Below are 18000 nucleotides of genomic sequence, written 5' to 3'. Positions count from 1 at the left end.
GCGGGCTCGCCGCCGGCCTACCTGGAGGTAACAGGGCTTCCTTAGCCAGGCCCCCGGACAGAGACTCCTCGCCATGGTAATCACACATCGCCCCGCCGCGCCGCAGTCAGAGGCGGACCCGAGCGCCGGCGACCCGGCTCCCCGCCTTTCCCCGCCTCCCCGCCCCCAGTCCGGCCGGGCCCGCCCACTCCTCCGCCCCCGTCGCGGCGCGCGCCGCGCTCCCCCCGGCCCCGCTGCGGCGACGGCGGCCGGCGGCCCGAGGCCCGGCCTCCTGCTCTGCTCGCCCGGCTGCCGCTGCTGTCAGAGCCGCCGCTGCCGGCTCCGCCATAAAGGGGAGTCGCGCCTCGCTCGGCCGACACAAATCCAACTGCGCCTCGCGCTTAAAGGGGAGGCGTGCGGAGGAAGGAGGGGGCGCCGCGGAAGCCGGGGTGTCGCTTTTTCGGCGCCTGGAGGGGAGGGCCGTGGAGCCCAGCTCTCCGAACACGCCGACCTAAGTGGCTGCTCCTGGCTACCCTGGCCGCGCGTCCCGCCACCCCGCCCGGCAGGTCTGACGCTTCTTTTGGACTCTGCTCCTTCAGCCCGGACGTGTCTGGGCGGGTTGCGAGGAAATTCAAGGGAAGCGTGGGGCTCCTTCCTTGGGGACCGGCTTTTTCCTCCCTCGCGTACCGTGGCCCTTGCGGCCGCGGGAGCAACCGACTGGCGCATCCCCTGAGCCAACGCAGACGGGGCTCCCCTCTACTGAATGTAACCTGCCCCCACATCCAGCCTTAAACTCTTACAGCCTTAAACTTGTTTTTCCTGAGTACTTTTTAAAGTCTGACCTTTTGGGTTTGAATTGCTTCAAAACAGCTTTAGAGCTTTCCTGGCCCTACCCACGAACCTTGAGTCAAAAGGGAAAAAGACAAACATTACTAAATTAAATACAGTTCTGAAGTCAGGAGGCCCGGGACGTGGCACACTCAGTTAAGGCTACATAACACAGGGTGTGGTGTCTTTCTTTTGACAGTGAAGTCCAAATAAGGGAAAAACAGCCATCCTAGCAGGAGAGAACAGCTGTTGATCCTAGTGACTTGTAAGAAGATGCTTTTTGCTTCTTTTTACCCCATAGGTTGCCACTTAGAACTCAGGCCTCTTGCTCTGACAAGAAGTTTCCTTAGGAGCAAAACGTGACTAACTCTCACTGTGGTTTTTACTTAAGCTTTGTTCTAGTGTTTTCCGTTTCTGAAGAATTGCATTCTTGCCTGCCCCTCCCCCAACCCAAGCACAAACAGGTTTAAAACCTGTGTGGTATTTTATTGCGGCAAATAAACCCGTTTTTCATTGATCTTTCAGCTTGAGTTAAAAGATTTCAGTAATTTCTGAGTATGATAAGTACTGGTTTAATTCGTTCTTTCATTCATTCAATAAACAAATATTAATTGAGCCCCTGGACATTGTTCTAGTTGATTGGGTTATATACCTGAGCAAAATACAAAACCCTCACCCCTTGTGGATATTACATTCTGGAAGTGGGGGCAGCAGGCAACAAGTAATACATAAGAAAATCAAATAGGATAATAAAGCAGATAGAGGGTATGTTAAAGAAAACAAACCGGTGAAGATGAGGAAGACTACAGGTAGAGTTGGGTAGGGGACAAAGATCAGGAATTCAGGACTGGACTTTTTTACATTCAAGATATCTATTGGAAATTCAAGTGGAGATCTTAAATAGGCAGTTGTACATGGGAGTGCAGTGTTAAGAAGGGTGGTCCAAGCTACCATATGCAGCATAAGAGATACCAGCTTTTTTTTTTTTAAGATGAAAGTTATGTCTTATTCTGTGACCTTACTGAGGACTACAGCCCAGGATATAGGAGTTTTTGCCAGCTCAGTAGTATGATCTGAAAGTCATCAGAAACTTAGATTTGTCCAAAAATAGAGATATTAAATGATATTTAAAGTCACAAGGAAGTGAATATAAATAGAAGAGAACCAAAGATGAAACCTTGTAACTTCAAGGCAGGAGAGTGGATGAACCAGCAAAGGAGATTGAAAAGGAACAGCCAGTGAAGTTGGTGAGCTGAGAGTGAGGTGCCTGGAAGTCAAGTGAATATAATGTTATCAAGGAGGTATTAGTGCTTACATGTGAGTGAGGAAGTGAGGACTGAGAAATAACTACTGGATTTAGTACCATGGAGGCTATGGGAAATGGGAAAAAAAACTTGAGTGGGTTTAAGAGAAAATTGAAGGAGAGAAATTGGAGATACTAATATTATAGGCAATTCTTTTTAGAAGTTCTCCTGTATAAGGGAGCCCAAAAATGATCATGGGGAGCCTACCACCACAGTTAACTGGTGGTGGAAGTGGAGTCAAAAGTAGGTTGGCCAAAAAATTGAAATATTTGTTTCAATGAGAATGATCTAGAAGAGAGGAAATTTTTATGAAGGAGCAAGAAGAGAGAATTGCTAGAGTGGTGCCTTTGAAAGGGGAAACGTTTATGATCTAGCACACAAATGAAAGGATTATCTATAGACAGGAGTACAGACTGTTCATCTATGAAAACTGGAGGGAAGGTCATAGGAGCAGTGGTGAGGATCTGTGGAAGTTCTCTTCTGATAATTTTTTTCAGAGACATATGATGTAAGGTCATCAGCAGGGAAGAGGAGATTCAGAAGAGTAACTGAAGGTGATGAGGAAAGAAGCGAAGATGTGATATATTCATCCAGGAGAATGGAAAGATGAATATACTAGGAAAGAAAATATATCACAGGCCTGCTGAGTGTCATTAAGGGCCCACTTGAGTTAGTTACGTATGGATGTGAGAGTTGGACTGTGAAGAAAGCTGAGCGCCAAAGAATTGATGCTTTTGAACTGTGGTGTTTGAGAAGACTCTTGAGAGTCCTTGGACTGCAAGGAGATCCAACCAGTCCATCCTAAAGGAGATCAGTCCTGGGTGTTCATTGGAAGGACTGATGCTGAAGCTGAAACTCCAATATTTGGCCATCTGATGCGAAGAACTGACTCACTGGAAAAGACCCTGGGAAGGATTGGGGGCAGGAGGAGAAGGGGATGACAGAGGATGACATGGCTGGATGGCATCACCTACTCAATAGACATGAGTTTGGGTGGGCTCTGGGAGTTGGTGATGGACAGGGAGGCCTGGCGTGCTGCGGTTCATGGGGTCGCAAAGAATGGGACACGACTGAGCGACTGAACTGAACTGAACCGAGTTCATGGTCATAAATTTAAGTGGGATAAGTCAGTATGTTTGTCCTTTCTTCCTCCAGCAGTAATTGACTGAGCCAGGATGCAGGCTCAAAGTAAGCTTAGAATTGTATGCAATTAGGTTTTACCAAGGAAATAAGAGCAAGGACAGAGGCACAAGGAAGTCAAAGATGTAAGGGAGTGAGTATGATTCACCATGGAGTTTTAAGATGAGGGAATAGTAGACATGGAGAGACTAAGGTCAGAAAAACTGTGGTTGGATCAGTGAATTGCAGGTCCTTTTGGGGCTGAGGGTCTGTAGGAGTCCAACAAGAAGAGGGAATGATCTGAAAATATAGGTATAACATAAACGGTCTGGCTCCATTTTTGATATTTGATGACAGCTTTCAAGCCCCACCACTTCTTTGCTCCCTGTGTCCCACATCTGGGAAAATTGATCAGAAAGCCCAGCTGCTCACTCCTTTGGTGCCCATGGGAAGTTCAAAGTATACAAGAGCCTGTCCATGTGAGGGACACTTGACCCTGCCCCCCTACACTCACCCCAAACACCATAAACCCTAAGAAAGTCTCCTCTCTCTGTTCCCTCAAGTCATATTTAGACCAACTTGGAGACTGCCCTGCTTTCCTCAGAAAACTTCTCTACGTGTGTAATAAAATTTTTCATACTCTGAAAAAGTTGGTACATGTGTAGCATCATCAGTCTTGACATCCCAAACAAAATACAGGTGGAGGAATCTATCTCAAGTCTGCAGAATGACCATAACAATGTGGCAGTTTGAGTGGGATGCATGCAATAAAGATTATGGAGAAGTGATGAAGTGAATTTGACAATGCCAATGAATGACTAAGGAGTCTGGAATACAGTGTCATTGGAAGTGAGTCAATGAGGGAGTATCATGAGGATTCTCACTATACATATTAAAAACAGCAAGATTTAGGACAAGAGAGATACTGGATAGAAAACGTGTGCTAGACCTCTACAGTCGTGTCTGACTCTGTGCAACCTATGGACTGCAGCCTGCCAGGCTCCTTTGTCCATGAGATTCTCCAGGAATACTGGAGTGGGTTGCTGTGCCCTCCTCCAGGGGATCTTCCCGACCCAGGGATCAAACCTGCATTTCTTGTATCTTCCTGCGTTAGCAGGCTGGTTCTTTACCACTAGCGCCACCTGGGAAGCCCCCTGGATAGGATGCCAGTAGCCAAAAGTTGAAGTCCTGGAGAAATAATTCAGAGTGATCGCTAAGTGAGTAGGGGACTACCACAATGAGGAGAGTGATATGAGTGATATGTCCTCTCATGGGAGGTCATGCGTTAAAGAAACAAATACTTCAGGGGGAGGAATTAGATAGGAGATGGGGAGAATAGCCTGAGAGAAGCAATGAAGGGTAAAGAGGGTCTCTCTCCCACCTCCAAGTCTTCCAAGGGTTCTGGGAAGGTTGCAGGGACAACAGCATCCACAGAGGGTGAGCCAGGTTTGCTTTAGAACAAGAAGGTGAAGAAATAGAGAAGAGATAGAAGATACAAAGGTTTTCGCTGAAGATGAACTGTGAATTCCAGAGGACATAGTGGAAAGAGTCTCAGAAATTGGGGAGTGTGGTAAAGGGGTTCAAAATAGGTGATGTGAAGAGCCCTGAGTGATTTAGTGGGTGGAAGACGAAGGGTGATCTGGGAGTCTAGGATTTCTTATGGTGAAGGATATAAACAGGAATAATAGGGATAAAGTTTCAACCAAATGAGAAGTGAATGTCAATTTCCATTTAGAATCAAGAAAGAATCAATGTAGGGTTTCCCTGGTGGCTCAGCAGTAAAGAATCCGCCTGCAGTGCAGGTTCCACCCCTGGGTCAGGAAGATCCCCTAGAGAAGGAAATGGCAACCCACTCCAATGTTCTAGCCTGGGAAATGCCAAGCAAGGAGGAAACTGGCAGGCTTCATACAGTTCTTGGGTTCACAAAAGAGTTGGACATGACTTAGTGACTAAAACAACAAAAAACAACAAAAAGAATCAATGTAGTTAACACTTTCGTGTTCAAAAGGGGGAAATTAGTTTTCTATTCATTTTCATTTTCAATTCTCATTTGCGTAGTTTCTCTTGTCATCCCATGTAGAGCAGCAGCTACCCTAGGGTCCTTCCTGGGAACCTCCTAGGTGAGTTTGATGAGCTCTCATACCTTTGGACTTAACTTTTTCCTTTAAATCTACATGTGAGTCCCAAGATGATCCAAGCAGGTTGACCTGTGGCCATTTTGGGTAGGAAACATTCTACCTCTTGACCTGGCTCTCCTTCCCATGTGCATTACAGTTGCCCTGTGAATTTTGATGTCATATGGTGGAACTACCTTACAAACATTTAAATTTACCTGTTTACCTAGCATCCATTCTTGTGAACTTAAAAGACTGTTTTTCTAAATAAAACCTGCTGCTGCTTCTGCTGCTGCTAAGTCACTTCAGTCATGTCTGACTCTGTGTGACCCCATAGACAGCAGCCCACCAGGCTCTCCTGTCCCTGGGATTCTCCAGGCAAGAACACTGGAGTGAGTTGCCATTTCCTTCTCCAATGCATGAAAGTGAAAAGTGAAAGTGAAGTCACTCAGTCATGTCCGACTCTTAGCGACCCCATGGACTGCAGCCTACCAGGCTCCTCCATCCATGGGATTTTCCAGGCAAGAGTATTGGAGTGGGGTGCCATTGCCTTCTCCTAGGTAATGCAAAACTAATCGTTGTGTAGCTGATCCATATGGTTGCGTTCAGAGGTAATTTGTGGCCTCTTAGTCCTCATGTATAACATAACTTTGGATGTCCAGAGACAAAAGAGCAACTCCAATGGTTTCAAATATAGAAAAATCAACATCAATGATCTTTAGACTTTTTTGCTTCAGTTCAGTTCAGTTCAGTCTTTCAGTGGTGTCCGATTCTTTGCCACCCCATGAACGGCAGCATGCCAGGCCTCCCTGTCCATCACCAACTCCTGGAGTTTACACAAACTCATGTCCATTGAGTCAGTTATGCCATCCAGCCATCTCATCTTCTGTTGTCCCCTTCTCCTCCTGCCCCCAATCCCTCCCAGCATCAGGGTCTTTTCAAATGAGTCAGCTCTTCGCATCAGGTGGCCAAAGTATTGGAGTTTCAGCTTCAGCATCAGTCCTTCCAAAGAACACCCAGGACTGATCTCCTTTAGGATGGACTGGTTGGATCTCCTTGCTGTCCAAGGGACTCTCAAGAGTCTTCTCCAACACCACAGTTCAAAAGCATCAATTCTTCGGCGCTCAGCCTTCTTCACAGTCCAACTCTCACATCCATACATGACTACTGGAAAAACCATAGCCTTGACTAGACAGACCTTTGATGACAAAGTAATGTCTCTGCTTTTTAATATGCTGTCTAGGGTGGTCATAAGCGTCTTTTAATTTCATGGCTGCAATCACCATCTACAGTGATTTTGGAGCCCAGAAAAATAAAGTCAGCCACTGTTTCCACTGTTTCCCCATCTATTTGCCATGAAATGATGGGACTGGATGCCATGATCTTAGTTTTCTGAATGTTGAGCTTTAAGCCAACTTTTTCACTCTCTTCTTTCACTTTCATCAAGAGGCTATTTAATTCTTCTTCACTTTCTGCCATAAGGGTTGTGTCATCTGCATATCTGAGGTTATTGATATTTCTCCCAGCAATCTTGATTCCAGCTTGTGCTTCATCCAGCCCAGCATTTCTCATGATGTACTCTGCATATAAGTTAAATAAGCAGGGTGACAATATACAGCCTTGATGTACTCCTTTTCCTGTTTGGAACCAGTCTGTTGTTCCATGTCCAGTTCTAACCGTTGCTTCCTGACCTGCATACAGAGGCAGGTCAGGTGGTCTGGTATTCCCATCTCTTTCAGAATTTTCCACAGTTTGTTGTGATCCACACAGTCAAAGGCTTTGGCATAGTCAATAAGGCAGAAATAGATGTTTTTCTGGAACTCTCTTGCTTTTTCAGTGATCCAGCGGACTCCCAAAAGAATTTTGAAAAATTCTTCTATCTTTTCCTCATTTTTATATCAACATCCAAATCTTTTTCTCATAAAATCAAGCAATTGTAAAGGAAGTTATTTCCAGCATTATGTTGTAAATATTGGCATTTGAAAGTAAAATAGTTACACAACTTTAAGTATGTCCAGTTGAATTTAAATACCATCTCTATTTAATACAATTGAAAGAGTATCATTCATTTGATGAATAAATGAAACACTGTTTCTTTAGCTATCAGAAATGTAACACTGTTCCCTTTTCTTCTTGAACTTTAATAATTGCATTCCCTTATAACATTTTTTCCTGTTACATACTTTTACACATTTTAATCTATTTTTCAACCGACCATACTTCTCTGCAATAGACATTTTAATGCCTTTTACTTTCATTTAAAACTTTAATTTTTGAATATGTATACACACTCTTGCCTTTCTACCTTGTCCATACCCACATAGAATTTTTATTGCATTCTTCCAGTGTCAGTGTTCCTTTACAGAGATCAAAATCAAATGTATTTTTAAACTTCAATATAATTTCATCCCCTTTTCTTACATAAAGATGGATTACTTAATTATATTTTTTAAAAACTGCAGCGTGACAATCTACTAATTAGTATTAATGAAAATACACTGATTAAACCAATATCAAATCATACTCTTGATAAGAAGTTTTTCTTCCCCTTTCCTCTTGATAATGGGGTTGGATCACAGAACTCGACTTATATTCTTCAAGGATTTTTTGGAAACCTAGGTGCTTTTAGTTCTTTGAACTCAGCACCAGTGAGAGCAGAGGTTGCAAATTGCAGCCCTGGGCAGATGTGTTTTGTTTGACAGATCCAGCATGAACAGAATAAGACACTTTACATAAATGTCCAGATTTTTTACTTTTCTAAAAAATCGGATGATCAACTAGCCAAGTCTTTCATTCACTCAGCAACAATGAGCTGGCACTGAGTACCTCCTCCTTCTTTGAGGGGGCCAAGGCTCTGCAGTTTGCCACAGGTCCCTCACTCCTTAATTCTCCTGCCCTAGCCCCCCACATTTATTTATTTTTCCAGTCTGGTCCTTGTAGGCATTTGACATTATGACCTCTGAGTTAACCTCACAGTGATTTGGGCAAGTAGACCCAATCAGGAGCTTCTTTGAAGCTTCAAAATGGGAAGCAGGAAAGGGAACTAGTAAAGAGTACAGAAGGGAGGAGATTAGGCTCTGAATGAATACTGCAGTTAAAAAAGAACCCACGTTTTACCAGAACTTCCCTAGAGAAAAGAATAGACAAATTATCTATTTACACTGTTTAACCTGTATCCACTAGATGGCTTAGGGTATTGGTTAGCCAAGGTGGAGACTAAATTTGTACTCCAGAAAAAATGAGTCTGTTGTGTTTTAGGCATGAGATCATAGACTAAAAGGAGAGATAGGGCTCTCTTTGATCTTCTATGAAAAGGCAAATTGGATATTGAAGCAAAAAAAAAAAAAATACAATGGTTCTCTGATTTTCCACTAACACCACCACCTAATACTATGAACCTTTTATGTCCAAAAGGTTATAAAATGATGTTAAGAGTATGGAATACATAAACCTTATATGAAGAAGGGTAAGAATTTTGTGTATCTGGTTTTAAATGGAATGCTTCACAATAGAAAAAAGAGAATAATCAGAATTCTAGTTCATTGTTATGTTTCTAATACCTAGCACAGTACCTGGCATACATAGGGTAATTCACAAATATTTGCTGAAAGAATAAAATAAATAAATGAGGCTGTCAGGAGAATTAAAGGTATAAAAATAGAATAGATGTTAAAGATGTTTTTAACTTGAAAGCATCATTCAGAATCTGAAACAGAATCATTTATTCTATTCCTTAATATTATCAGTACATTCACTGAAGACATTTTTGGGGGAATAATTCCTCAAGAAAAGGAAAGGCCAATAATAATTTGATACTAGGATTTTTGTCTGACTTGAGGCATAATACTAAAACTCTGGATATTGAAATTCCCCTAATGAAAAGATTGCAATAAAAGACTTGTATGGAGAATTCACAAGGCTGTAACAAGTGTGACAGAGATGATCATATAAAACCTGTCACATGGGAATTATTGAAGGGATTACCTTATTACTGTGAGTTATGGTCTTCAGCAGGATATGAACTTGTCCTGAGACAGAGTATTTTCAGTCTCTGGAACAGTCTTAAGGTTTCATATAGACAAACTGTTAAATTCATAGTGTTCAAACAGCATTCCACAATTGAGTTTAACTATCCTCTTAATTTTGTTTATTCTTTGGCATTGCCTTTCTTTGGGGTCACAAGGAGTCGGACAGGACTGAGCGACTGAACTGAACTGAATTTTGTTTATAGTGGCTCAGATGGTAAAGAATCACCTGCAGTGCAGGAGATTTTGATCCCTGGGTCAGAAAGATTCCCTGGAAAAGGAAATGGCAACTGACTCCAGTATTCTTGCCTGGAGAATCCCATGGACAGAGGAGTCTAGTAGGCTACAGTCCATGAAGTCACAAAGAATCGAACAAGTCTGAGTGACTCAGCAGATAATTTGGTTTTTAAGGTATGCCATGCTGTTTATCAAAGAGGAAAATTGAGTAGAGACAAGAATAAGCAAGAGATGACCTGGTAGCACTGCCAGAGCACTATTCATTGGCTGATTTGTCGTGTTTCTTTTCTTCTGAAGGCCAGTCCTAGGTATTTCCCAGTTCTCCTGAACGCAAGAACAACCATCTTAATCCAGGAAACAGCTGATTCACTCAGATGATTGCGGAGGACCCATCTGTTTCCTTGCTGATTACCCCAAGTAAAATCCAATTACAAGAACCAATTCAGAAATGTCTTAAGAGGTCCAAATGTTGGGTGGACGATAATCCTTATCTTTTCCTGAGCTTTTCCTCCCCCCTTATTCTTTATCTCTCTCTTTCTTTCTCTCTCTCCTTTTGTTGATTGTTTCTTGTTCCCATGTAATGATTAGGAACTATCTGGAGAGAGTTCAGTTGTTTGTCTGGTTCTGCCACTTTAAAGCAGAGAGACTTTAAGTAACTTGCCTGGAGTCACACAGCTAGAAAGCAACAGAACCAGACAAACAATTGAACTCTCTCCAGTTCAGTTCAGTTCAGTCTTTCAGTCGTGTCCAACTCTTTGCGACCCCATGAACCGTAGCATGCCAGGCCTCCCTGTCCATCACCAACTCCCAGAGTCCACCCAAACCCATGTCCATCAAGTCAGTGATGCCATCCAACCATCTCATCCTCTGTTGTCCCCTTCTCCTCCTGCCCCCAATCCCTCCCAGCATCAGGGTCTTTTCCATTGAGTTAGCTCTTCACATCAGGTGGCCCAAATACTGGAGTTTCAGCTTCAACATCAGTCCTTCCAATGAACACCCAAGACTGATCTCCTTTAGGATGGACTGGTTGGATCTCCTTGCTGTCCAAGGGATTCTCAGGAGTCTTCTCCAACACCACAGTTCAAAACCATCAATTCTTCGGCGCTCAGCTTTCTTTATAGTCCAACTCTCACATCCACACATGACTACTGGAAAAACCATAGCCTTGACTAGTCAGACCTTTGTTGACAAAGTAGTGTCTTTACTTTTTAATATGCTGTCTAGGTTGGTCATAAGTTTCCTTCCAAGGAGTAAGCGTCTTTTAATTTCATGGCTGCAATCACCATCTGCAGTGATTTTGGAGCCCAAAAAAATAAAGTCACCCACTGTTTCCACTGTTTCCCCATCTATTTCCCATGAAGTGATGGGACCGGATGCCATGATCTTCGTTTCCTGAATGTTGAGCTTTAAGCCAACTTTTTCACTCTCCTCTTTCACTTTCATCAAGAGGCTTTTTAGTTCCTCTTCACTTTCTGCCAAAAGGGTGGTGTCATCTGCATATCTGAGGTTATTGATATTTCTCCCGGCAATCTTAATTCCAGCTTGTGCTTCATCCAGCCCAGCATTTCTCATGATGTACTCTGCATATAAGTTAAATAAGCAGGGTGACAATATACAGCCTTGATGTACTCCTTTTCCTATTTGGAACCAGTCTATTGTTCCATGTCCAGTTCTAGCTGTTGCTTCCTGACCTGCATACAGGTTTCTCAAGAGGCAGGTCAGGTGGTCTGGTATTCCCGTCTCTTTCAGAATTTTCCATAATTTGTTGTGATCTACACAATCAAAGGCATAGTCAATAAGGCAGAAATAGATGTTCTTCTGGAACTCTCTTGCTTTTTCCATGATCCAGTGGATGTTGGCAATTTGATCTCTGGTTCCTCTGCCTTTTCTAAAACCAGCTTGAACATCAGGAAGTTCACGGTTCACGTATTGCTGAAGCCTGGCTTGGAGAATTTTGAGCATTACTTTACTAGCGTGTGAGATGAGTGCAATTGTGCAGTAGTTTAAGCATTCTTTGACATTGCCTTTCTTTGGAAACTCTTTCCAGATAGCTCCTAATCATTACATGGGAACAAGAAACACTGAAAAGGAAAAAAAAAGAGAGAGAGAGAGAAAGAAAGAAAAGGGGAGAAAGTTCAGGAGAAGATAAGAATTATGCTCCACATGAAGTACGGAAAATGCCCTAAGGGTTCCAAACTTCATGTTATGAGCTTTTAGCATGATACCTAGCATAGAGATGCACACATAGAGATGTCTAAAATACCATGCTGCTGGAAATTCCAGCTGTTAGGACTCAGCACTTTCACTGCAGGTTCAATCCCTGGTTGGGGAACTAAGATCCCACAAAGCATGTGGCAAGGCCAAAAATAAATAAAATAAAATTCTAGAAGGCCATTATTATTTTCTTGATGAAAAGAAACAATGAAAGGATTTTTTTAATTCAAAGGTGTAACTGAATAGATTTATCATTCTTGTGTAATTTTTTATTGAACAACCTGAGTCAGCATCTTCAACAAACTTTCCCAAAAAGCTTTAGGTAAAAATTCATTTTTGAGTTTTAAGGGAATGAACTTTTCCATACAAATAAATTTTATTAGAAAACAAAACTCGTCTCTTTAAGTACCATCTCTCATAAAACTTTTGACCATTGTTACATTAATAGAGGTTGTTTTGAACTATGTCACCTAAATCCCTGTCTTATTAAACAAATTATAATGGACACAATTTAACAACTTCATGCTGTAGAACCGTGCAATACAGAATCACGCATCGGGCATATTACAAGTAGGCAGGGTATGACCCTGTAATACCGGAGAGGAGATCCAGTCTTAAACATAACCAATGGAAAAGAATTAGAAGCCAGACAGTGTTCAAAATATTTCTCGGTACCAGACATAGTTCACAAAAGCAGTTGTCAGTGAGAGGCCCAAGGCAGCAGTTGATCACTGAATCAAGTTGACAGAAAATCAAGCAGCTCAGGGAAAGACAGTACTCTGCAATTCAGAATAGCAGGTTGGAAATGATCTCTCTAAGCTTGTCAGGGTCTATATCCACCATCTTTGTGAAGGGGAGGGCTCTAAATTTTAGCAACTGTGCAGACAAGAAGCTGGGACATAAATTTTGGAAGAGAAGTCAGGGCAAAGTTTTAACTATTAGGATAGAGACACATGGAGAGATGTAAAGTTTAGAATCTTATCTAGATTAAACCAGTAGGATGACTTGAGTCCAGGTCATAGATTGTGAAGGTGGAATTGATTTTTTTTTTTTAATCTTTCTCAAGTGAAGACACACTGAATAATCTGCCCTGGTCTTACTGAGAGGCTACACAGCTGGGCTTGTATCACAGGCTGTTTGACTCCCAACATATTTCTTTTTTTTTTCCCCTAAATATTTCTGCTGTTTTTCTTTATTCCCTTTAAACTAAAACAAAGGAAAACATAGGCAAAACACTCTCCAACATAAATCACAGCAGAATCTCTATGACCCACCTCCCAGAGTATTGGAAATAAAAGCAAAAATAAAGAAATGGGACCTAATAAAACTTAAAAACTTTTGCACAACAAAGGAAAGTATAAGCAAGGTGAAAAGACAGCCTTCAGAATGGGAGAAAATACTAGCAAATGAAGCAACTGACAAAGAATTAATCTCAAAAATATACAAGCAGCTCCTGCAGCTCAATTCCAGAAAAATAAACGACCCAATCAAAAATGGGCCAAAGAACTAAACAGACATTTCTCCAAAGAAGACATACAGATGGCTAACAAACACATGAAAAGATGCTCAACATCACTCATTATCAGAGAAATGCAAATCAAAACCACAATGAGGTACCATTTCATGCCAGTCAGAATGGTTGCTATCCAAAGTCTACAAGCAATAAATGCTGGAGAGGGTGTGGAGAAAAGGGAACCCTCTTACACTGTTGGTGGGAATGCAAACTAGTACAGCCACTACAGAGAACAGCATGGAGATTCCTTAAAAAACTGGAAATAGAACTGCCATATGACCCAGCAATCCCACTGCTGGGCATACACACCAAGGAAACCATAATTGAAAGAGACACGTGTACCCCAGTGTTCATCGCAGCACTGTTTACAATAGCCAGGACATGAAAGCAACCTAGATGTCCATCAGCAGATGAATGGATAAGAAAGCTGTGGTACGTATACACAATGGAACACTACTCAGCCATTAAAAAGAATACATTTGAATCAGTTCTAATGAGGTGGATGAGACTGGAGCCTATTATACAGAGTGAAGTAAGCCAGAAAGAAAAACACCAATTCAGTATACTAACGCATATATATGGAATCTAGAAAGATGGTAACGATAACCCTATATGTGAGATAGCAAAAGAGACACAGATGTAGTGAACAGTCTTTTGGACTCTGTGGGAGAGGGCGAGGGTGGGATGATTTGGGAGAATGGCATTGAAACATGTATATTATCATATGTGAAATGGATCACTAGTCCAGGTTTGATGCATGAGACAGGATGCTCGGGGCTGGTACACTGGGATGACCCAGAAGGATGGGATGGGGAGGGAGGTGGGAGGGGGGTTCAGGATGGGGAACACATGTACACCTGTGGCGGATCTATGTCAATGTATGGCAAAACCACTACAATATTGTAAAGTGATTAGCCTCCAATTAAAATAAATTTATATTAAAAAATATAAAACAGAGGTTATACAACTCTGGAAAATATAAAAATAACTGGATTTGGTTTTCTGATTCCAAGGAAAATTGCAACTGTACAATTCTAGAGTCGTGTCATTTATAAATTTTGAAGGGACAAGAGTGAATTGTGTATTTATAAGAAATATATATTGTTGGTAAGGAATAGCTTGCTATATATGTACCTTAAGAATTAACTCTCATAAATTCCTGCATTCTAAAAGTAAATCTTTCCGTCTTCCTTGGTAGCTTAGTGGTAAAGAATCCACCTGACAGTGCAGGAGATGTGGGTTCAGTCCATGATCTGGGAAGATGCCACAGGCTGCAGAGCAACTAAGCCCCTGTGCCACAACCGTGAGCCACTGCTCTAGAGCCCAGGAGCCACAACTGTTGAGCCCATGTGCCACAACCCCTAGAACCTGTGCTCCACAACAGGAGAAGTCACCACGATGAGAAGCCCTTGTCCCACAACCAGAGAGCAGCCCTTGCTCACCGACAACTGGAGAAAAGCCCACACAGCACTGAAGACCTGGCACAACCAAAAAATAAATTAAAAACATTTTTTTAAAGATTGCTAAAAAAAAGAATAAAAGTAAATCTTTCAAAAGGAGCCGGTGTATCCCTATGAAGATAGCACAATTCAATTTTACCCATTTAAAAGAAATCTAAATTCTAAGAATTCTAAGTCTAAAAGAATCTAAATTCACATGTGCAAAATTTCATAATAAGCTAAAAGTATATAGTTCAAAGGAACAAAATTGTCTTGACATGAAAATAGAATATTATTAGAATCAATGATCTACCTGGTTCTTACTCTAAATTATTCTTAGATATTATTACATTATTACCAACAATAAATTCCTTTCTATTAGAATTCATTTTTTTTAACTTTACAGTCTCTATTATTATTGCCTTTTGAGATTCAGATCTAAGGAAGACTGAACAAGAGGTATTTCCACTTGATTGTTTCACCTCAGGCTCTAAAAACGTCAGTTCTGGGGTTGTGAATAAAGATGGTGCTTTGCAAAAAAAGGTTAAGAAAATCAAACGGGTAAGGAAAGCTGAAAGTGGATGTTTGCTAGGCAGTGGGCCAGCAGGCATGAAAAAATAGTTTAAAAGTATGCAAGAACCATACACCAACATGAATCCACCACAGGTATACACGTGTTCCCCATCCTGAACCCCCCTCCCACCTCCCTCCCCATACCATCCCTCTGGGTTGTCCCAGTGCACCAGCCTCAAGCATCCGGTATCATGCATCGAACCTGGGCTGGCGATCGTTTCATATATGATATTATGCATGTTTCAATGCCATTCTCCCAAAGGACCAAAAAAATAAAAAATAAAAATCAGTGATCCAGAAATGAAAGGCAGGCAAAATTTAGAGTGTGCTGGAAATTAGGCAAGCAGATAGCAACTAAGTTGAACAGAAATCCCAAAGGAATGCTTTAGGAGACCAAGAATACCCAAAGCCAGGCCCATGGTTAGGAACCCAGTAAGCAAAAAAGAGGCAAGAGTTCTGGACAGCAGAAGTCAAGCACCCAGGTAAAGATGTCTACAAAGGAAACTTGATTCTCAGGCCAAACTGGGTCCAGCTTGGAACCGTCAGGAGAAATGGAAACCCAGTGCCCAGGGAATATGGAATTGGTTCAACCAGAGGAGGTCCTCCTTTTTCCTTGTTAACAAAAGATTTGACTCTATGACTAGATAGGCCTTATTTCTATATCTTTCACTTTTGGACACTTTTATCCAGATAAGAGTTCACAGCACTTTGTAGCTGTCTTCCAAGGTAATGTGACATTCTTAATCATTTTCCACAGATGCTGCTCTGATTCAACTTGGCAAGAGGCTTATACTCTCTCAGGACAAAGTCAAAAACTGAAAATAGATCCTACCCATTGATTCAGCAGGATTGGAGAGCTTGCTTCTTAATAATCCCACACCAAGTTAGTATTTGTTGTGTCTAGGAAATCCTATTCTATCCCAGCATGGGTCTGATTTTGTTCCAAAGGTGGTTTTCTTATTAAAACAGAAGTATCAACAGCTGGTACCATGTTATTTTCTCCCTCTTTACGGAATGCTAACAAAAGTTCTACAGATATGAGTCTGGTGACATTTCCCTTCTCTTTATAGAGCATAGGTCTCACACAACCCACCCCCTGTCGAGGCCATCTGGAGAAATAGAATCTTTTATCTCTATAGGCAGAGGGTTTATCTGTTTCACTTCCTTCTTTTAAGCTGGGAACCATCTCATGTAGTTACATGCAGTTGGCCCTCCATATCTGTGGTTTCTGCATCCAATGATTGAACCAACAGCAGATCAAACATATATGAAAAAATTTCAGAAAGTCCCAAAAAGCAAAACTTATAGTCTGCAGACAACTATTTATATAACACTCACATTGTATTATGTACTCTAAATAACCTAGAGATTATTTAAGGTATATGGGAGGATGTGAGTAGCTTGTATGCAAATACTGTGCCATTTTATATAAGGGACTTGAACTTCTGTGAATTTTGGTATCCTCGGGAGTCCTGGAATCACCCTGGCAGATATCAAGGGTCAACAATATGTGGATAAATGACTCTCTGCTCCTGCCTTACCTGACTAGGTTGATAGCAGAAGTTATCTTCCTTAGAAGATAAAATTCCTTTTATATTCAGTTCATGGAATGAGGACCATGGATTCAGTTTTCCCTTTCCCCCTCAATTTCAAGGTAACTACAAGTTCTGACAGGGAATTTCACCCACATTCATTCTTCTGTAGACCCCTACTATGACTGTTATTTATATGGATTTGGATTAGACCACCTGAGTTTAAGTCTCAGCTCTATTATTTTCTAGCAATATGACCTTGGGCAAGTTACCTGATTTCTCTGGTGTCTAGTTCTCTCATCACTGTAAGATTAAAAATGATGCTTAAGTCACAGACTTGTTGTGTGAATTAAACAAACTATTCAGAAGTGTTTTGTATATTGCAGGCTTTCTGTGGAGAGTAACATAAGGATTAGGTAACAGCCTTTGTGGCTGAAGGTGAGAGGGCAGACACTGGCCCTAGTAGGCTATCCATTCATCCAGACCTATTTACATTTGAGGCTGTTCTTTCATGGTGCATAATTTTATTAAAAAAAAAAAAAAAAAAAAAAATCCCCAAAGACTTTTTTTCCTATAGATGGCCTTCTTTTTAACTGGATGGAAATTTCCAGTGTGCTGGTCCTGAGAAAAAGTTTAGCTTCAGTCCCCTTAGTCACTTTAACAGTGGCTGAATTGGTAACTCAACGTTACCATTCTCTTAAGGAGCATTTATCATAGCTCGGTCGTTATTTAAAATGCTTCAGTGGCTTCCCACCTGCCTGCTGGCATAGCTTCAGCTAGCACCACCGTCCCTCAGATGTCTGTGTTTCACCACAGGCCTCCTCTTTCAGTTCCCCTATTGCACTGTGCTTCCTCCTGCCATGTGGCTCTTGCACACACTTTTCCTACTTCCCAAAATGCTTCTTGCCTTTTCTTATCCTTGCTCCAAACTTCTGGGTATATCCTGCAGATCTCAATTCAAAGAAGTCTTCCCTAACTCCCAAGACAAGTCTGATTCCACATCATATGTTCCCAAAGCCTACTTATGGCCTGTAGTTACATTTGTGGATCATTTGATTATTTGACTTCTAGGTTATAAACTCTATGAGGGCACAGGCCATGTCTGTTTTTGGTTTACCACTGT

At 41.7% G+C, this 18000-nt stretch overlaps 1 protein-coding gene across 1 annotated transcript in view; it reads right to left on the bottom strand.

Moving 5' to 3' along the window:
- Positions 1-148, bottom strand: part of DIPK1A (divergent protein kinase domain 1A) — a 130124-nt gene extending 129976 nt beyond the window's left edge. Inside the window, exon 1 of the mRNA XM_005894680.2 lies at positions 22-148. Within this exon, the coding sequence (XP_005894742.1) occupies positions 22-75 (54 nt within the window). The 5' untranslated portion in view covers positions 76-148. The remainder of the gene's footprint in view (positions 1-21) is intronic.
- Between the last annotated feature and the right edge of the window lie 17852 nt (positions 149-18000).

Source organism: Bos mutus, chromosome 3 (genome assembly GCF_027580195.1).
Source record: "Bos mutus isolate GX-2022 chromosome 3, NWIPB_WYAK_1.1, whole genome shotgun sequence".
Taxonomy (NCBI): domain Eukaryota; kingdom Metazoa; phylum Chordata; class Mammalia; order Artiodactyla; family Bovidae; genus Bos; species Bos mutus.
This window is presented reverse-complemented; position numbering and strand designations above follow the sequence as displayed.